Source organism: Sapajus apella, unplaced genomic scaffold, assembly GCF_009761245.1.
Source record: "Sapajus apella isolate SASKATOON/1434 unplaced genomic scaffold, GSC_monkey_1.0 scaffold37, whole genome shotgun sequence".
Classification (NCBI taxonomy): domain Eukaryota; kingdom Metazoa; phylum Chordata; class Mammalia; order Primates; family Cebidae; genus Sapajus; species Sapajus apella.
Window position 1 is genome coordinate 8,321,368 of NW_022436977.1, and position 22,558 is coordinate 8,343,925.

General features: G+C 36.8%; 1 protein-coding gene across 8 annotated transcripts in view; it reads right to left on the reverse strand.

Annotated features, from left to right (window-relative positions):
- Window positions 1-22,558, reverse strand: part of TCF12 (transcription factor 12) — a 370,182-nt gene that overhangs the window by 115,920 nt on the left and 231,704 nt on the right. For all 8 annotated transcript variants that reach the window (XM_032297781.1, XM_032297780.1, XM_032297779.1 and 5 more), the window contains one exon: window positions 14,801-14,865. In XM_032297781.1, coding sequence (XP_032153672.1) covers window positions 14,801-14,865 — 65 coding nt within the window. The remainder of the gene's footprint in view (window positions 1-14,800; window positions 14,866-22,558) is intronic.

Below are 22,558 nucleotides of genomic sequence, written 5' to 3' on the forward strand. Positions count from 1 at the left end.
AGAGAGAGAGAGGGAGAGAGAGACAACCCTTCATTAATTTTTCTCATGGAGAAAAATTAATGAAGGGTTGTCTCCCAAAACCCTAATGCAGCCTAGTTAACTGGCGTAGATTAAGTGATCCAACCTACAATAAGTGAGTTTGGTTTTGAATTACATATGACAAACCTCTGGCCTGTTAACAAAATGCCCAATTTTTAAAAATAGGGAAATTCAACAGCCTATGTGAAACATATATTTTAAGTTTTCTCTCTCTGTTCATCTGTAAGAAATATGCCTAATTCTCAAATGTGAACTTGATGAGTGTAAGCCTTGGTGGTGGTAATGAACAAAAAGTAAAAGAGAGGAATAAAGTAGCAGGTAGGCTTGGCCAACATCCTTTATTAATGGTAACTCTTGTTTATTATATTAGAAGGTACTCTAACTATGATTTTATGGGAAGACAGAAGAATATCCTATGTAAAATGGTGCTGTTCAGTAAGCTAGGAGGATTCAGAATCATACTGCAATAATTTGGATATTCTTTATCCTCAAAGGGAAAATAAACCGGGCACAGTGGTGTGCGTCTGTAGTGAAGAGGCCGGAGGACTGCTTACACCTTGGAGTTTGAGGCCAGTCTGGGCAACACAGCGAGACCAAAAAAAAGGAAAAAAAAAAAAAAAAAAAAAAAAAAAGGAAAAAAAAAACGCAACAGGAAAAAAACATAAAGGGAGAATTAAGTGTTAAAAAACAGGCTTGCTTTCTGAGAACTGGGTTTCATTAAATGGCTTTGCTTAAATGCCATATTAAACATATTGTAATATCTAATCATAACTTCACATCAAGTAAGGGCCTAATTAACCCTAGGTCAAAAATTATTACCATCATTTTATGATTAAAATTTGGAAGTACTAACCTATTAATTTATTTTAAAAAATAAGAGTACCTAATATGTTATAGTCACATATTTCAAAAAATTTAAAATATTGATATGAATTTATGGAACCTCTGCTGTGTTATTAAGGAATTCTATTTCAAGTCTATCTTACACCCCTGAAATGCTATGCACTTTTAAATAAATAAAGGCAAATAGCTGTTCAAAAGATTTAGCTTTTTGAGGAGGGAGTGTGAGAGAAATTAAAGAAATAGAAAGGTATAAACACAATTAAAACAATATATAAACTGTTAAGATTTCATATGTTCTTTATGCTACAGTACCACATATTTCTTTTATCACTGAGGGATCAAGAAACAAAATTGTTCTAAGAGCAGAATTATTATAGTATTACCATATTTGCAGTTGTTCTAATTTCCAAACATCACCATAGTTTTAGCTGTAAGTCCATTTGAAGTTTCAGGGACAGAGTAACCCAAGTCACAATCAAATCAAAATGAAAGGGTGAGGGCAACTCAGGGCAAAAAATAAATGCTGGGCTTTAATAGTATGTCAGTCTTTTGCTAATTTTCTACAAATGATTTAAGAAATCTAACACATTTCAAATTTGGAAAATATCACCATTTGTGAAATAATTGTATTATGATGCAAATTCATTTACATTGAAAATTCAGGGATATGTTAGCAATTATCAGCATGTTGTTAAAGAATTCTATACTGAGAATCTCATTAGATAGTGATGCAAACTACAGTTATCATTCTGAGAACAAAGGGATCTTGAATGAGTAATCAATAGCAACTGGCAGAAAATGAGACATTAATTATGATCCTCTCTAGTGTTTTGTCTAAGACACGATTTCATTAAATGCTTTGTGCAATCTGAATAGTTCCAAGTCATTACTAACACTTTGGACAATATATTAATTTGGGGCAGAAGGGGGCGGGGGAAACAAAAAAACAAAGTGAAAGAAAACTGAGATGCTTCTAATCCTTTCCTGGGTCAATAAAAAACCACCAGGCACCACTAGTCAACTGCTATATTGGTTCTTTTACAAATCCCAAATCTTATAATCTCAACATCAAAGACTAATAAATATTGTCCATAAAGTGTCATACAGGTTTGAGGAGATGATGACACTCATCCATCAAATGGATCCTGCCAATGAAATCAGCCTAATCTTTTTTTAAAAAAAATTTTTTTTTTTTGAGATGGAGTCTTGCTCTGTCGCTCAAGATGCAGTGCAATGGCGCCATCTTGGCTCACTGTAGCCACCGTCTCACAGGTTCAAGCAATTCCCCTGCCTCAGCCTCCTGAGTAGCTGAGACTACAGGTGTGTGCCGTCAAGCTCAGCTAATTTTTTTTTTTTAAATTTCTAGTAGAGATGGGGTTTCATCATGTTGGCCAGGCTGGTGATCCTCTCGTCTCAGCCTCTCAAAGTGCTGGGATTATCGGCATGAGCCACCGCGCCTGGCCAATCAGCCCAATCTTTCCAGCTTAAAAAAGAGAATAAACTATGCATGTAACATTACATTGCTAAAACGTCATAATCCAGCAGTTTGTTTCCTAATCTTCTTTAATTATTAGTAGCAACAGGAAATTTTACCATCTGAATTTTGTTTTTTTCACTATTTTTTTTTTTTCTCAACATCTCTCCCAAATCTTTTATCAGCCAATGAGAAGATATTGTAGAGAAGATAAGCAGAGAGATCTGGGATGTAGATCAATAAAGATAGACTTGGAAATAAAAGAAATATGAAGAGAACAAGCTAAATGTCATTTTAATATATCCAATATTCAAATAATTACAAATATATAATAAGAATGTCTTTCTTTTAGGAATGTATAGGCTTCCATTAAAAAATCCAACTTCCAAAAACCCTATAGGGATTTTTTTGAAAGCAGAGTATTATGAGGTTAGCAGTGAGCATACTCTAAGCACGTCTACCTCAAAGTGAGTTGTTTTTCTGAATGTCTGAATTTATAACTCTCCTATTAAAAAGGGCTAACCAAATGATTTCCTATGTGTTACCAGTATGCCTTTATGACTTTTCTTTATTGAATACAAAGAAGCCAGCTATGTGAGGTACTAACTAACATTAGAAGAATAGGAGATGAAATTTTATTTCTCTTTTGTTTTTGTGGAAATAGTGTTATGTAGTCCTAATATTTTCTGAAGACTTCTAATACTTTGAAGCCACTTTTTCCCTTTAATACTAGCTTTAATGTAGCAACTAAGTACCCTCTCATCTCAATTCCTTGCATTTTCATACGTATAATTAAGAGTAGGCATAGTTAGGCATCCAATACTTTATAAACTGAAACATTACACACTGGACATTTTCAAAACATTAAGCTTTTTAGTTTAGAAATTTCATATACACAAAAGTAGGAGAAAACAGTAAAATTAACCTTCACGTACCTATCACCCAGCTTCGACAGCTGTTAACATTCTGTTGCTCCTGCTTGATTTGTTCTGCCATCTCCTACCCCTTGTTACATCCTCCAAAACTGACAATAATCCCTTATCATGTAATAGCCACTATGTTGTCACCTCTTTTTTCTATGTTTTGAGATGGCATCAAATCTCTACCCATTATTTTATAGGCTCTTTTCTCCTCAAATAAGTTTGCAAAAGAATAAATGGAGTTTCTGAAACCACTTCCAAAGAGCACTAAGTATCACCAAAAGTATAACCATCAATTTTTATGGAGAGAACAGAAACAAAGAAACAATGAATGCAGCCTGGGCAACATGGCAAAACTCCATCTCTACTTTCTAAAAATATAATAATTAGCCAAATGTGGTGGCACATGCCTGAGGTCTCAGGAGGCTGAGGTGAATTACTCAAACCTGGGAGGGCAAGGCTGCAGTGACCTGTGATCACGCCACCGCACTCCACCCTGGGTGACAAAGCAGGGTCCTGTTTCACAAAAATAAAAATAAAAAATAAAAAAAAATAAAAATAAAAGAATGAATGAAGCTTTTCACTGCCAAGTAAACCCTGCATAATCCAACTCTCTTTCTCTAGCCTTTTAACAGAAATAGGACATTAAGTGTCTACTGGCCAGGCGCGGTGGCTCATGCCTGTAATCCTAGCACTTTGGGAGGCTGAGGCAGGTGGTCACATGAGGTCAGGAGTTCAAAACCAACCTGGCCAACATGGTAAAACCCCATCTCTACTAAATATACAAAAAATTAGCCTGGTGTGGTGGTGGGCACCTGTAATTCTAGCTACTCAGGAGGCTGTGGCAGGAGAATCGCCTGAACCTGGGAAGCAGAGATTGCAGTGAGCTGAGATTGCGCCATTGCACTCCAGCCTGGGCCACAAGAGCGAAAAAGTATCTAGTGCCTGATACTTCAAGATAAGACTTTCTTCCCACAAAACAATTTATTTACCTATGTTCCAAATAACCCAGATCACTCTGCAGGCAGCTGATGGCTTGTTATCCTTACCAATATGCTCTTTCCTAGATCACATGGTTCAGAGTCAAACAACATTTTCTCAATGCCTACTGTGTGTAAACTAGTGTGCATATCCCTTTCACATGCTACCTTATGAGTCAATCATCTCTGGATAGCTTCTGCATCAATCCAAGAGCTAGTCTTATGTCTTCTTAACCTCTGTCACTCCAAAAATGTCTAAATAACCAGTCTACTCCGTAAAGGAGGATGTTAGCCCTGGAAACCACTTGACTTGTGACATTTTAAGTCCAATATTGAATTCAACTCTTTGACATAATCTCCTATTCTTACACTGCCATCGTTCTCTTATTACTTACTGCACCTATTCTTTCCCTGCATGACAACCAATATCTTGACCTTTTTTCCAGTAACAAAGTTTAATCATCGCTTCATTTCCTTCCTTCGAAACCTGGACTACGCATGGTTTATTACTTCAACCATTCTCTTACCTCTACATCAATTCTCCTATTCTAATATTTATCAGCTATGAAGTCTTGTGCAAATCATGCAACTTCTTGAGGCTTCAGGTTCCTCAGCTAATCAAATGGGAGAAATATAACAGACGCATCGGCAGCAACAATACTACCACTTGAGTTCTGCAAGGACAAAATGAAATTATGCTTACAGGGTCAAGTGTCTGATACATGCTAGTCATTACGTAGTATCTTAATTGTTAACCTATCTAACTGACCTGCAATTCTAATCACTATATTGATTCAACCATTTGCTATCTATGCTTATACATTTAGTCTGCTGGGTGGCATTAGAATAAAAGTCAAAGCACATATACAACCATATAGGTTAGTGTCAACTTCTGGTCACCAACCTCAGATGGATCATAACACCATTTGGAAAGGTTTTTACTTGTCACTAGAGAGCTCATGGAATTGAGAACACTTTAATGTCTTCTATTTCTTTTCCTAAAGTTGACACTGTATTCTATTCTGAGCAAATGTGTTTCAAAACAGGCTTAAGTAAACTCATTCAGAGAAGAACTAAGAAATTAGTTACTCAAGTAACATGAAGAGCATCTCTTAGTGTCTGAAGCATAATTTGACTTTTCTATTTAAAACAACTAGTTTTCATTAATCCTTTTGGGGAAATAGCAGGCCAGTGTAATCATGTTACAAAGCAGAAACAATCTTGTTCTTGACATAAAACATAGAAGCCTTGGGTAACTTTACAGAGATGTAGGAATTTTTTTTTTTTAAGAGACAAGATCTGGCTCTGTCACCCAGGCTGGAGTGAAGTTACATAATCATCACTCACTGTGATCTCAAACTCCTGGGCTCAAGTTATCCCCCTCAATCACTTCATCAGCTTCCTGAGTAGCTAGGAGTATAGGTGCACACCATCACCCACAGTTAATTTTTAATTTTTTTTGTTCGAGATGGGAATCTTTGTTGTTGTTTTTTTTTGTTTTGTTTTGTTTTTTGTTTTTTTTTGAGTTGGAGTTTTGCTCTTGTTACCCAGGCTGGGGTGCAATGGCGCAATCTCGGCTCACTGCAACCTCCGCCTCCTGGGTTCAGGCAATTCTCCTGCCTCAGCCTCCTGAGTAGCTGGGATTACAGGCACACGCCACCAGGCCCAGCTAATTTTTTTGTAGTTTTTTTTTTTTTTTTTTTGAGAGAGACGGAGTTTCGCTCTTGTTACCCAGGCTGGAGTGCAATGGCGCGATCTCGGCTCACCGCAACCTCCGCCTCCTGGGTTCAAGCAATTCTCCTACCTCAGCCTCCCGAGTAGCTGGGACTACAGGCGTGCGCCACCATGCCCAGCTGATTTTTGTATTTTTAGTAGAGACGGGGTTTCACCATGTTGACCAGGATGGTCTCGATCTCTTGACCTCGTGATCCACCCATCTCGGCCTCCCAAAGTGCTGGGATTACAAGCGTGAGCCACCGCGCCCGGCCTTTTTTTGTAGTTTTTTAGTAGAGACGGGGTTTCACCATTTTGACCAGGATGGTTTTGATCTCTTGACCTCGTGATCCACCCGCCTCGGCCTCCCAATCGAGATGGGAATCTTGCAAAGTTGCCCGGGCAATCTGAACTCCTGACCTCAAGCAATCCTCCTGCCTCAGCCTGGAATGCTTTATACATCCTGGATATCAGTTCTTTGTTAAATATATGCTTTGCAAATTCTGAACTTGTAGACTGTGGCTTGCCTATTTATTTTCAACCTACGTCTTTTGATAAGCAGGAGTCTGTAGTTTTCGTTTTCTTCCTCTAAAGAGACAGGGTCTTGCTATGTTGCCCAGGCTAGCCCTGAAATCTATAACCCAATTTAGGAAGAACTGACATCTAAGTGACAGCAAGCCTTCAATGGACATTTTAAATTTTCATTGCTGAGGCTTAACAATCTTCTGTAAAATTTTTCCCTCAGTGTTTCATGCTTTTGGATACTACTACAAACAGTATTATTTTATTAATTTTCTAATTTTCACTGCTGGTTTACAGAAATACAATTAATTTTTAGATTGACTTTGTATCCTGTGACATAGCTAAAATTACTATTCAGTTCTAGAAATTTTCTTGATGATTCCTTCGGATTGCCTATGTACACAAACACGTCATCAGCAAATTCAACTTACTCCTTTCCAATTATTATGCCCTTTTTTCTTGTCTTCATACACTGGCTGAGATGCAAAATGGTGAGAATAAAAATTCTTACCTTGGTGCTGACATTAGGTGGAAGGCATTTAGTCTTTGATCACTAAGTATGCTGTTAGCAATAGACATTTTTCATGCTTGTCTTTTATCAAATTGAGGAAACTACCTTCTATTAGCTTCCTGAGAGACTGTGTCATGAGTATTCAATTTTATCAAATATCTTGTCTGTATCTATGGAAATGATCATAATGTTTTTCTTCTTGATTCAATTATAATGTGGTGGACTAAATACATGGATTTTCAAATCTTAAACCAAACTTTCACTTCTGGTACAAACCACATATGTTGTTTGAGTATTACTGGAATGTTGCTCACCTCATAAAAGAGTTGAGAAATGTTCACTCCTCCTCTACTTTCTAAACTAACTTGTATAAGACTGGTATTATTTTTATCCTAAGCATTTCAAAGAATTAATCATTTTGAAAGAAGCCATATGACCCTTATGCTTTCTTTGTAGGAAGGTTTTTTTATTTGATTTTACTTTCATTAATAGATATACACCTCTTCAGATTTTGTTTCAATTTGTCTCCTTTTGGTAAGTATTTTTCAATAAATTCACTTATCTAATCTGTCAAATCTACTGAAGTAAGTTATGAATAATATTATATTTTTAATGAATTTATAGCAGTAATCTCTCTTTCATTCCTGACACTGGTAATTCGTGTTCTTGCTCCCTTCTCCTCCCGCTTGTGTTAACTGGTCTAGCTAGGAGTTAACTTTAAGATTTATTTCAAATAGCCAAATTTTGGTTTTGTTAGTTTTTTTCTATTACATTGATTTCTGCTCTTATTTGTAGTATTTCCTTTTTTCTATTTATTTTGGGTTTACTTGGTGCTTGTTTTTCCAGCTAAGTTCTTAGGGCAGAACCTCGGTCATTCACTATAGATCTTTTCTAATAGAAGCATTTAAAGGTATACTTTCCTTCTAGGCACTGTTTTAGCTGCACCAACCAATTTTGTTATATCATATTTTCATTATTCTTCCGTTAGAAATAACTTCTGAATTACCTGTGGTTTCTTTTTAAAATGATGGGTCATTTAAACATGTTGTTTTAACTCCTGAACATTTGGTGTTTTTCTAGGTATCTTAACATTGTTTTTTGAGGCAGTCTTGTTCTCTTGCCCAGGCTGCAGTGCAACAGCACAATCATAGCTCACTGCAGCCTTGAACTCTTGGGCTCAAGCAATCCTCCCACTTCAGCCTCCAGAGTAGCTGGGACCACAGCTTCATGCCACCAAAGCTGACTTTCTTTCTTTTTTTTTTTTTTTTTTTTTTTAATTTTAGTAAAGACAGAGTCTAACTATGTTGCTCAGGCTGGCCTGAAGCGATCCCCCTGAATCAGCCTTCCAAAGGGCTGGGATTACAGACATGAGTTACCACACCCAGTCTTATTGACTTCTGATGTACCTTTGCTTTTTATTAAACTTTTATTTTAGATATAGGGATACATGCTCAGATTTTTTATATAGGTAAACTCACGTCAGGGGGTTTGTTGTACAGATTATTCATCACCCAAATAGTAAGCCTAGCACTCAATATTTTTTCTGGTCCTTTCCCTTCTCCCATCCTCTACCTTCAAGGAAGCCCCAATGTCTATAGTTCCCCTCATTGTGTCTCTGAGTTCTCATCAGACTTCTTATTTAAGTCTTTTGTGTCCAGAGTACATACTTTGTATGATTTCAAACCTTTTCAATTGACTGACACTAGTTTTACGGACCAGAATATGATTCTAGCCTGTTAGTGTAATGTGTGCCCCTGAAAGGAATTTATGTTCTTCAGTTGTATACAGATTTCTATACATTATCATTTAGGTCAATGTTGTTGATAGTTAATTTTGTTCTACATCTTTACTGAGTTTTTTGTCTAGTTATTCTATAAAATGCTAAGACAGAAGTATTCAAATTTTCAACTAAGCTTGTCAACTTTTTTTTTTTTTTTTTTGAGACAGAGTCTTGCTCTGTTGCTAGGCACCAAGCTGGAGTGCAGTGGCGGGATTTTGACTCACTCCAACCTCTGCTTCCTGGGTTCAAGCAATTCTCCTGCCTCAGCCTCCCAGGTAGCTGGGACTACAGGGGCACACCACCATGCCCAGCTAATTTTTTTGTATTTTTAGTAGAGATGGGGTTTTACCATGCTGGCCAGGATGGTCTCGATCTCTTGACCTCGTGACCCACCCATCTCGGCCTTCCAAAGTGCTGGGATTACAGGCTTGAGCCACCGCACCCGGCCGCCAATTTGTTTATCTCTTTAATTCTATCAGTTTTTGTCTTGCTTCATTTGTTTTAAAGCCTTATTAGGCATATATACATTTCTCATTGTTATGTCTTTCTGATATATCAACTCTTGTATTATTTTTATTATTATAAATGTCTGTATATAATGAGATTGGGTATAACAGGAAAAAAGAACAAGGAAAAAGGGAATGGTGTAAGTGTATTTCCAAATAACTAAGAGTTAATTAAGGCATAGTTTTTAAAGCTATCATTTTCTTAAGGGTATAATATCTGAACTCAGATGAAACTTCACACTTTCTGGAAAAAACTGAGACCCTGCCATCTTCTATAAACACTTAGAGAAAAACTTATCAAACTACTTGAATAAATACTTGCTTAAGAGGTATAAAAAACTTTATTATACTATAAAAGGATTTTTCACTTAACTGTGATAGTTTCTAAAGTAATATACCTATTGTAAATAAAGAAGCTGGATTCTATGCTCCGCATTTGATCAATAAAAAAATTTAATTGCAGAATGATCTATCAGTGTTTCCAGTAATACTGTGACATGAGTTTCCTTTTAATGGCTCATCAGTTAATGTGATTGTTGTGAATGTAATATAAAGAGACTCATTTAGCAACATATTATTACATCATCTTAACATGAAGTAAGGCCCATCAGGCATTATTAAATTAGCCTGAATTTTGCAGTATGTCAGCAGCGTTTTATGTACATTAATAGCAGAGTTAATGTTCCTTGGGGGATTCTGAAATGGTATCGAGGTGGTGTTAGGGTATAATTTTGGAGTCACTGTATTTCCTTGGATTTTTTAAATGTCATTTTTGAATAGGTAAGACGAAATGGCAGACAGTTAGTTAAAGTAAATTTTTCCCCTTCTCTGACCTATTATAATAAATATTGGTTGGAATACATGTTTTTCTTTAAATAGTTTGTCCTTGCTGCAGAATAATCTTTCCACTCTGCTGAATTTTGGGCTTCCTTTCTGGGGCTCTATGAATTCTTAAAAAATTCTTAAAAAGAAAAACACATCTTTCTCTCACTTGAATATCTTTAAATCTTGTATATAGCAATATTGTTATTTTGCATCAAACATTCTAGTAACCTTGTTCTTCTCTCTTCCAGAGGCCTTCCTGATCTCTCCAAAATGTTTATAAACTGTTTATCAAACAGTAACCATATAGTTTCCTCTAAGGATAGCTCCTATAAGCTTATATTTGGCATATACAGAGGAGTTGTTAAAGCATGAACTCCAGCCCATGTGAATCAGAATCACCTGAGCATTTGTTAAAAATTTAAATTCCCTCCGGTAGTGGTAGCTCTTGTCTGTAATGATAGCACTTTGTCAGGATGAGGCAGGATAATTGCTTGAGCCTAGGAGTTTGGGACCAGCCTAGGCAACATAGTGAGACCCAATCTCTAAAAAAATATATAAAAAATTAGTGGGGCATGGTAGATGTGCACCTGTAATCCCAGCTACTCAGGGAGGTATATGAAGACCCAAAATACCTTTTGTAATGTGGGCCACATGAATTGAGAAATTTAATATTATGTATTTATTTTTGGAAACGTTTTCACCAGCCCATACAGTTTAACCTTCAGAGACCTACTATGTAGGTACAAGCAGAAACTGCTATCCTATCTTTCAGATGAAGAAATTAATGCAGAGATGGGATGTGAACGTAGGTCTCTTAACTGTAAACCTTACATCCCTTAAGCTGAGGAGGTCATGTGAGTGCCATTGCACTCCAGCCTGGGTGACAGAGTGAAACCTTGTCTCAAAAAAAAAAAAATTTAATTCCCCGTCTCTTTCTCAAACAAATTAAAATGAAGGAAGGTAGTAAGAGTATAGAGTTGAAATCTGAGGGATTCCTATGCAGCAGTTTAGTCATATAGTCAAAAAACTCAAACATGAGTTTAAGTTTACCACTTGCTAGATATCTAGCCTTAAGCATAATACCTTAGGAGAACCTCTGTTTACTAATCTGTAAAATGAGTTGCTAAAACAATTAAATGTGATTATGTTTAGTTCAATGATTGGCACAGTTAGTCCTTAGCAAATGGTAGCAAATGTTATTAGAGTGCTACACATTTAGGTTTAAAATAAATGTCTTTTGATAGAAGAATCTGGTACAAATGTACATTAATCCTTGGTAAAAAATCATTAAGATTCACCTTTGCAAAACTGGACAATTACATTAAGAGAACTTATTGCTGATTCTAACTAAACAGCAATACCTTTGCCAAGAGGGTATAAAAAATATAAGTGAAAACATCTGAACGTAATAAAAACATTAATATAAGCAAAAGCTATGATTTATTAGATGTAGCTGTAGTCTCAAAAAGCCTACAAAAGTGTTTCCCCCTCTCAAGTTTAGCAGTAATGTTAACATTAGACCAGTGGCTCTGAAACATTTAGGTCTCTTAAAAATAATATTAAAGATTCCAAATACCTTTTGTTATATGAGTTACATGAATTGAGAAATTTAAAATTATGTATTTATTTATTGAAATGTTTTCAAAAGCCCATATAGTTTATTACTCACAGATCTATTAACTAGGTGGAGGCAGAAACTGCTAATCCTATCTTTCGGATAAGAAGTCAGTGCAGAGATAAGACTTGAACCTAGGCCTCTTGACTCTAAACCTTATGTACCCTCTGTTTTACCCCCGTCAACTGATATTTACTGACCTTCTACTATATGATCAGGAACTGAGCCTAGCACTTTCATATATCTGATAAGTAAACAAATCTGTTATGGTGTTATGAAGTGATTCAGTACTGCCTAGCTAAGCTGCTGTCTTAGATTTAATTTAAGACGAAGATGAAAAGACTTCTAAGGCCCCGAAGCAGGTTGGCAGACAAATCTGCTTAATGATTTGTCACAGAGGCAGTTTGCAGTGCTTATAAGCTTATACCTACAGGATTCTTTGTAGTTACTTTTATCCATCATTCATTGTCCAAATGATGTAACTTAGTGTCTTGTTCTGGTTTCTTTTGAGACAGAGTCTGACTCTGTTGCCCAGGCCAGGCTGGAGTGTAATGGTATAATCTCAGCTCATTGCAACCTCCTCCTCCTAGGTTCCAGCAATTCTCCTGCCTCAGCTTCCCACGTAGCTGAGATTACAGGCACCTGCAACCAGGCTTGGCTAATTTTTGTATTTTTAGTAGAGACAGGGTTTCACCATGCTGGCCAGGGTGGTCTCGAACTCCCAACCTCCCGCAATCCACCCACCTCAGCCTCTCAAAGTGCTGGGATTATAGGCGTGAGCCACTGCGTCCAGCCATAACGTAGTTTTTAAAATTTTGTTTTACTCTGAAGAGATTCAGGAGAGTGATGGTTAGGTGACCTGCTGAACTCTTACAATGAGTAATATAGCCGAGATCAAAAATTAGAACCAGAGCCTCCAGTCCAAGTCATTAAAGAACTAAAATTCAGACTATGAAATTCAAACAGTAACTTGTATTATAAAAAAGAAAGAGTTCTGATATCAACTATGAATTGAAAATTACAATCACCCATAATACAATCATCCATTCACATTTCACATGGACCAAAAACAGGATATTTCAGTTTTCATCAATGGATATTGCTAAAACTATACAGAATAAATGGTATATCTTAGTTGGCCTTAAAGCACTGTTACCTTTGAAAAGGGTAAGAAAAGTACCTTAATAGAGGCTAGAAGGTCAATTGCTTTTCTGTTTTTTACTGTGATCTAATAACCACTTACACTCTTTGGTTCTCTACAATTTGTAACTAGGCATGAACAGTATGCTGGTAAATGTTTAACAACTGTTTAAAAAATTAAAGCCCTGATTCGTAACATTTTTGGATTTTCACAGTATAAATACTTCTTTGACAGCCATTTTGTTTGTTTCTATTTTTTTTTTTTAAGAGATGCAGTCTTGCTACATTGCCCAGGCTGGACTTGTACTCCTGGGCTTAGGTGATCCTTCTGCCTTGGCTTTCCAAGTAGCTGGGACCACAGGCATGCACCACAGTGCCCAGCTCATGACAGCCAATTTTAAGATGCCAGTGTAATATCAACCGTGCTTGCTAAATTCCTAAAAATTTAACAGATTTGGCTCTTGTGAGCTAGTAAGAGCTGGTAAAGCCGAACACTGGCTATGACATGATGCTAATGTATATTTTAAATGACTAGAATAAAATAAAGCTAACCATAAATGGAAAATAAAACAATCATTATTAGCACCATTAAAACTTTTAAAAATTACTTGTATAAAAATAGGTTAATACTGCTTGGTCTGAAGCCAAGAAATCTTAGTACTGGTCCAGCTACCACCTCTCACTCTATGATATTTAACAAATCACTTACGCGGATCATGCCTATTTGCTATTAAGGGCATGGGAATAAATGATCCTTAATTTTTACAATGTATTTACTTTCTCTCTCCCCCCTGCCCCGGCCCCATTCTCTTCTTGAGACAGAGGCTCACTGTCCACCTGGCTGTAGTGCAGTGGTGCAATCACAGGTTACTGCAGCCTGAAACTCCTGGGCTCAAGAGATCCTCTTGCCTCAGCCTCCCAAAAGCAGCTGAGACTGCAGGCATGCACCACTACACCTGGCTGATTTTGTATTCTGAGTAGAAACAAGGTCTCACTCTGTTGCCCAGGTTGGTCTCAAACTCCTGAGCTCAAGCGATCCTCCTACCTCAGTCTCCCGTGAACCACCATGGCCAGCCTACAATATATTATTTTATAATGGGAAGGCATATCACAAAACAGAATGTTACATAAAACTCTCCTAGAGGCAAAATTATGAAATACGTATTAAATGGATTAATATTATTAGCATGACAGTTAAAACTGGCTCACATGCCCATGCCTGAAATTAGGGTGGGCCCTCATGAAAAGCATGCAGATGGCAGAAAACAAATTTAGTATGTTCTGCCTTTCCTTTCTATTCTTTTTGGCTTTGATTCTGATGGGAATCTGCAGGTGAACTGTGTATTCAGGATTCTTAGTCTAAAGATATGAGGAAAAAGGAAGAGAAGATGCCCATTAGCAGAAGCACAAAATGCTAGAGAAGGTGAAAGAGTAGAAACAAAGATTCCACGTCAGGGAGGGTGTGAAGCCTAAAAATTGGTTAGATGCAGGATTGAAAACAAAATACTTCCAATATTAATGATCAGTCTGACATTACAGGATATTCAAGCTATGCAGATCAATCACATATTCTTTAGGTACAAGCAATTATGTTTCCTGTGAGAAAATATGCAAAAAAAATTCTCAGAAACGATAACTGCTACTTTGTTCCCAGTTAAAATGGAGGCGGCTTATGAAAATCTTTGATGATAAAGATAGCCTGGTAAACCGGGGAACTTGAAACAATTTTAAGAAAAGAGAGCAAAAAAAAAAGTTTAACAGCTAGAAAACAACATTTACTTACAAATTAAATAAATTAATTGGTATTTATTTCTTTGGAAATAAATTTCCTGGTAAAATAAACTGGATAATTTCTATCTCCTCTATTAATAGAACTTTTATTTATGTGTTTAAAAATCATCTCATTGCTTTTTTAAAAACCATTAAACTTACTTGACAGCCTGGTAATCCAGTTTCTCTGCTGTACAGGGAAAATGAGCCTCTCTCTGATGTTTTTCCTATAAAACAAAGACATTTAACTTTATATAAAACCCCTCATTTATTGACAATCAATTAAACTAGTAGACTATTCATGATAATTATACTGCAGTTTAAAAACAGAAAGAACAAATTAGAAATAAGAGGATACAATCCAATAATTTGTGAAAACTTGCTATCATTTCAGTCAGTTTGAGTCAAATTCTAGGCAGGACGTAGTGACTCGCGTCTGTAATCCCAGCACTTTGGGAGGCTGAGGCGGGTGGATCACGAGGTCAAGAGATCGAAACCATTCTGGTCAACATGGTGAAACCCCGTCTCTACTAAAAATACAAAACATTAGCTGGGCATGGTGGTGCGTGCCTGTAATCCCAGCTGCTCAGGAGGTTGAGGCAGGAGAACTGCCTGAACCCAGGAGGCGGAGGTTGCGGTGAGCCGAGATCGTGCCGTTGCACTCCAGCCTGAGTAACAAGAGTGAAACTCCGTCTCAAAAAAAAAAAAAAAAAAAAAATTAGCAGGTGCTGCCACACCTGCCTGTAGTCCCAGCTACTCAGGAGGCTGAGACAGGAGAATTGCTTGAACCCAGGAGGTGGAGATTGGAGGTTGCAGTGAGCCGGGATCGAGCCACTGCACTGTCTCAAAAAATAAAAAATTAATACAGTATAGATATAGCTCAAACCACACCTCAGTGTAACCACTATTCTAACATTGCTGTGCATGATTACCATCTATGTTTTTTACTCTTAAATATATATTCATGCTCTCAAACAATATACATTACTGTCTGCATTTAACATTTAAATAGATAGAATTACATGGTGTTTATCTTGAAACCTGCATTTTCATATATTATATTTTTGAGCTATGTATTGATTATCAGAGCTCAAGTTTAATCATCTTTACTGCTATATAATGCTCCATTATACAAATAAAACCAGTTTATATAGTCTCCTATTGTATGATAGTTTTTACATTTCTTTGTCATGAACAGTATTGAAACAAATCCTTGCACGTTTTCTACACAGACACCCCTCCTCCTCCTCCTCCTCCAGGATACACACAAAGAAGTGAAACTGGTAGATAAAGGGATGCAAACTTTCAGCTTTACAGATATTGATTGCCTTACTACTCTCAGAAGTCATCATGCCAATTCTTATTTTTCCCAGCAACATTAAGAATTCTTCTTGTGGCCAGGCACGGTGGCTTATGCCTGCAATCCCAGAATTCTGGGAGGCCAAGACAGGCGGATCACTTGAGGTTAGGAGCTCAAGACCAGCCTGGCCAACAAGGTAAAACCCCATCTCAACTCAAAATACAAAAATTAGCCAGGTATGATAGCACATGCCTGTAATCCCAGCTACTTGGGAGGCTGAGGCAAGAGAATCACTTGAACCCAGGAGGTGGAGGTTGTAGGGCGCCAAGACAGCGCCATTGTACTCCAGCCTGGGTGACAGAATGAGACTCTCTCTAAAAAAAAAAAAAAAAAACAATTCTCATTGTGACTATACCCACTGATATGATTTGGCTGTGTCCCCACCCAAATCTCACCTTGAATTGTAGATCCCCTAATCCCAATGTTTAGTAGGAGGGACCCGGTGGGAGGTAACTGAATCATGAAGGCGGTTAGTCCCGTGCAGCTGTTCTTGTGATAATGAGTTCTCATGAGATCTGATGGTTTTATAAGGGGCTCAGCACTTCTCCTTGCTGCTGCCGTGTGAAGGACATTTTTCTTCCCCTTCTGCCATGATTTTAAGTTTCCTGAGGCCTACCCAGTCATGCTGAACTCTCCTTTATAAATCACCCTGTCTTGGGTTATGTTTTTATTAGCAGCATGAGAATGAACTAATACACCTGCAGTTCAAAACTTTCATGGCCAAGTATCAGGAATAGTATGGGCCAGTTCTTGAGGGAGAATGGATGTTAGTCTCACAGCACTAACCATTAACAGTAGTAGGGTGCTCACTCATTTGTATTCAATCTACCAGAGTTTCAGTATGTTCAGTAAAGTGAATTGGCAAATGTGGTACTTTTGAGACTCAGAAACTAATGCCCCCAAGCATGGTGTTTTGACATGCTGGATTCGAAGCAGTGGCCTCTCAAGGTCTCTCTAACTCATGCCCTCTCCACCAGACCCTTCCCCACAATCCTCTGTTTTTTGCAAAGCATAGGATGAAGTTGTTTTATGAAATTCCCTATCTACTTAGAAACTGGAACTGTCAAAGAACAAATTGCCTTCCCTGAGTTTCAATAATTCCTTCTATGCCAGTCATTCTAAGTTGGCATTTCCCTTCAGTCTCTGCCATATTCTTGGTCCAAGAGGATTTCTGATCCACTTTGATTAGATGCAGGAAAGGTTGTGTGTGTCAGAATTACAAGTGTACAATCCTTTAATGGTTTTATTTTGTAATAACTTGTTTTATTTATTAATTATTTATTTTGAAACAAGGTCTCGCTCTGTCACACAGGCTGCAGTGCAGTTACATAATCACAGCTCACTGCAGCTTCCAATTCCTGGGTTCAAGCAATCCTCCAACCTCAGCCTCCCAAGTAGCTGGGACTACAGGAGCAAATTGCCATCAGCCTAATTTTTTAAAATTTTATTTTTAGTAGAGGCAGGGTCTCAGCGTTGCCTAAGCTGGTCTCAAACTCCTGGGCTCAAGCAATCCTCCTTCTTCAGCCTTCCAAAGTGCTGAGGTTAGTTATAAGCTACCATGGTGGCCCAGCATTATTATTACAAGGATTATTTTGCATATCTAAAGGGTTAAGAGATGTCAGATTTAGAGCTGTAAGATTTTTACATCAATTAGCCAGTATGATATATATACTTTAACAAAAATGATACTAGTCTATTTCTAAGGTTTTTAAAAAATAATTATGAACCATAGCAATAAACAATTTTCAACATCCTATTCATGTGCAAAGCTTTTTTTATTAGTGAACTACATTTTTAGGCAATCACAAGTTAATAATGTATTGTATTTTCACTCACATGTCCTAGTAAGAACTCAAAATAAATGTTGAGGTGGAAAAAGGAACAAGGTTAGAGATGTATATTAGTTCTGTTTTTAAATAATGTACAGCTTTTAAATACAATGTTAATTACCTATGTGAAGGCTACCCCTTTGATCATTTTAAAACACTTAAGTTTTAAACTTAACTTCCTGTGCTTATTAAAATTCCTTTTCCTTTCATAAAGGACACCGAATTCAGAGAGAATGAAAACTGATTTAACATAAGCTGAAGATGTTACAAAGTAAAAGTTTATTCTGAAATGGAAAGTTGATAGCTTGTTTTCAAAATGATACTTAATCTATTTAAATAAGATTTTGAAAAATAAATACGTTTTTATTTCACTTTTAATTTATCAGAAACTAGTTATTTTCTTAAGGACTTAGAAGTTTGAGTACCCTTGAAATATAATAATGCATACTCAGTCTAAGACTTAGAAGGCATTCATTTTTAATTCTTTCAAAATTACTTTTAACAAGAACTATTTTCATGAATTAAAATTAATCATATCCATTCTCTTTGCTTTATCTTAGGCATCTGAGAAACAACAAAAATCTCTGGCCACTGTATTACCAGTTTCTACCAACTTTTTAACATAAATATATACAAATGGAGTATATAGACAATTTTAACTGGTCAACTTCAGCTGAGCACAGTTTAAGAACTACTAGTAATGTAACATATACGTAATTTTCCCTGAAACACCCATGAAAAATTATTACAAAGAATTCTCTGGGACAGACTAGTACAGAGTTTTTACTAGACCCTTGTGTTGCGGTGGTATGGGTGTGTATAGGTATGGGTGTGTGCATATGTGCATGGGCCTCTTCAGCAGGCTTTTCAGAATCATGTTTTTAAATGTACAAAACAAAATGTAAGTATTTTAATGTACAATGACATGTAATCTTCAAGATGTTCTTTTAAAGACCAAACATTTGCTGTAATTTATTAACAAATTAAATAATAAGATTTAGCAGCAGGCCTAATAATGATAATTTGAAAGCATAAATGATAGTTTAAGATATCTCAACAATTATATTACGATATGAAAATATCTATTATTCTACTGGTGACAAAAACTATAGGTAATGATTGGACAATTCTGCTATCCTTATTCAAAATTGAAGGCCATGGTAAATTTCACTTACAGATTGGTAAAAATAAAGGTGACAATTTTTTCCCATTCAAGTTCAACAATTTTCCTTCTGTCCTAGGAGTCTCTATACTCCAGGTTAAGGAACTCAACTCTAGTAGAATAGCAACACATTATTGGAAAATATACAAGTATAATATATATATGTATATTAAGTCAACAGACACATAACTTCTGTGCAAAGATATTTTAAGTAGCTAAACGTACATGGTTTACATTAACCAGATTCAGCATTTTCTGACCTAAACTAAAAACTGCTCAAGATAACTAACTTACACAGTATTTAAAACATTTATTCAAGAAACAGCAAATGACTGAAGTTCAAGAAATTATTTTCTCCAGATACATAAACTATTAGAGGCATTAGTTACCTTTACAAATATTCTTGGACTTAAAAAAAAAAGTTACCTTGCTCTCTACCACCAATATAGTTACAACTCTCTAGTGCTTACAGAAATACAAACTAATGCTATTATTTTGACATAGGATACAATCAGCAGTCAAATTGAAACTGGGAGTGGACAGGCACAGTTCTACATTCCCATTTCTCACCATTTCAATTACAAATATCCAAGCATTGACTAGACAGAAGAATCTAAGATCCATACACTCTATCAAACATTTATGGGCTAGTCAGTCACAGATAAAGAGGTTAGGAGATGAGTAAGACACAAGCTTCTGGCTGGGTGTTGTGGCTCATACCTGTAATCCCAGCACTTTGGGAGGCTTAGGTGGGAGGATTACTAGAGCTAAGAGGTTTGAAACCAGCCTGGGCAACATAGTGACATCTGGTCTTTATAAAAAATAATAGTAATTAAAAAAACTTAGTTGGGCATGGTGGTGCATACCTGTAGTCGCAGGAGACTGAGGTGGGAGGACTGCTTTAACCCGGGAGTTTGAGGCTGCAGTGAGCTATGATCATGCCACTGCATTCCAGCTTAGGAGAGAGAGACCTTGCCTTTTTCAAAAAAACAAACAAACAAAAAGCCCCTACAAGCTCTGCCCTTGATAGGTGCCAAACAATGAAAAAGCTTATAGCCTAACGGATGACGAAGTTTTAGAAGTACTGCTATGCCTGTTATTTAGCTCTTTTTAGGAAGATAAATTAAGTATTTGATAATATGTATTTATTAAAAATACCATAAATGTTAGATAGAGCCTGATATGGTTTGTGTACCCACCCAAATCTCTTCTTGAGCTGTAGTTCCCATAATCCTCACATGTCGTGGGAGGGACCTGGTGGGAAGTAACTGAACCATGGGGGTGGTTACTTCCATGCTGTTCTCATGATGGTAAGTTATCATGAGATCTGATGGTTTTATAAGGGACCTTTTCCCCCTTTGCTCTGCAATTTTCCATGCTGCCACCATGTGAAGAATGTGTTTGCTTCCCCTTCCACCATGATTCTAAGTTTCCTGGGTCTCTCCAGCCATGCTGAACTGCGAGTCAAGTAAATCTCTTTCCTTTATAAATTTCCTAGTCCCAGGTATGTCTTTATTAGCAACCTGAGACCAGAGTAGCCACAATCCACACTTGGGAGAATGTTGTGCAGTTTCATTCTTCTTTCAACATGCAAAATTAGACCAAAGCAACTTTACAGTACTCTCATGGTGTGTGCACTGTTATCAACAGAAAATACTGTACTGATGAGGAAACAGCCAGAGATAACGATATTATGGAATACAAAGCCTGCTTAGCATTTATTTCTGCAGCAGCCTAGTAAATACCTAAAAATTTCCAGCCAAATAAAGTTTATTAGTTTCAATGAATCAATACTATTCAAGAAATAATTGTTGACTTAGTAAGTAACAATACAAAATAGTTTCTCCATTTGTATGAAAGCCAGTATTATTTCTGTTCATTTTTGTAAGACATGCTGATTTGCATTTATCAATTTGAATTCAGCATCTTTTACAAAGAAAAACTCCATGTGTTATAGTTAGTATTAAACTGGTTTTTCTTAAAAGCTAAAAGCTTAACCTAGAAATAATTCCTGAATGTTTCAAAAAAGTTAACGAGATCAACATTACTATGTTCAAAGTGAAATATTTCAATGTTTATGTCATGTGAGATTTTCCATATTTATTTTTCAGAGAAACAATATGAAATCCTTACATAGGCAAATCTAAATATTTGTGCACAAATCTAAATTTGGTGAAAGTTTTATGAGCAGACTATCCTTCTCCCTCTTGGGTATCTTTGAAAACTCATTATTTACCTAACCTTTTTGCTCACGGAAAAGCTACTCCCCTTTTGTGGGCAAGCCCTATAAAAAAAACTCATATGATTTGAATCATACTAAACATTTGAAGAAACACAAAATGCTAACTTACAAAGTAGGCAAATTTGCAATGCCGTAGGGTATGAGAGCAGAGACCTGGGAATTCTGATTACTGGATTCATGTCTTGGCTCTTGTTTCTCTCTCATTGAGGGAACTGGGAAAGTTACAAGTCATTTAACACCAATGACCCCACTTACTCTTTTAGGAAAATCAACTGAATAACATGTACCTCACAGAGACCCTGCACAATTTCATTAATGTTTATAAAGTATTCAGAAATTGTCTATAAGATACTGTTAGAATTGTAGAACTCATTTTGGTAGTAATCTGCTCAAATGTACAGAAAAAAAAGGATCTTAATTGACCATATTTTTTTTTAAATAAAGAGAAAGGGGGTTTTAAAATAAACCCTTGCCTATTTTCTTCAGAACAATTTGTTTAAGCATTATTGGCTAACATTTGTGCCAACCACGCTGCTGGCTACATTGAAGATATTTAAATATCTAGTGCCAACAAGCACAGCTGCTGGACTCTCTATGCCCTCCTCTTGTTCACTCCATGCCAAATTACTCACACAGCGATGAATGATGAGGCATCAGCATAGGAAAATGCCAAGTGTGAGTGAGATTAGTGATAAACCTCAGGATCCCTATAGAGGTCAGTGATTATCAAGTTCCCAGTTGTAATCACTTTTCTAACCCAGTCTTTATCTCATCACATATGCCATCTTAATTTTGCACCAGCTTCCTGTGATGCGCATCAAAGCTGTAAGCAGCTTCCCAATTGATAATTTCTGCAGAATTGCTAAGGTGCTAATGGTGTATCTTATCCTAATAAAAGCACACAGTCAGACCTGGGCAATTTGAATAGGCTTTAGAAATGACTTTCTAGGCTGGGTGCACCGGCTCATGTCTGTAATCCCAGGACATTGAGTGGCCGAGGCAGGTGGATCACTCAAGCCTGGGAGTTTGAGACCAGCCTGGGCGACATGGCAAAAACTCAACTCCATAAAAAATTCGTTGGGGATGGTGTACACACCTGTATTCCCAGTTTCCTGGGGGGCTGAGATGAGAGAATCACCTGAGCCCGGGAAGTCGAGACTGCAGTGAGTCATGACTGTACCACTGTACTCCAGCCTAGGCAACAGAGTGAGATACCGAAGAAAGAAAAGAAAAGAAAAAAGAAAATAAAAGAAGAAAAGAGAAAAGAAGGGAAAAGGAAGACAGTGAGAGGGAGGGAGGGGGGAGAGAGAAAAGGGAAGAAAGAAAC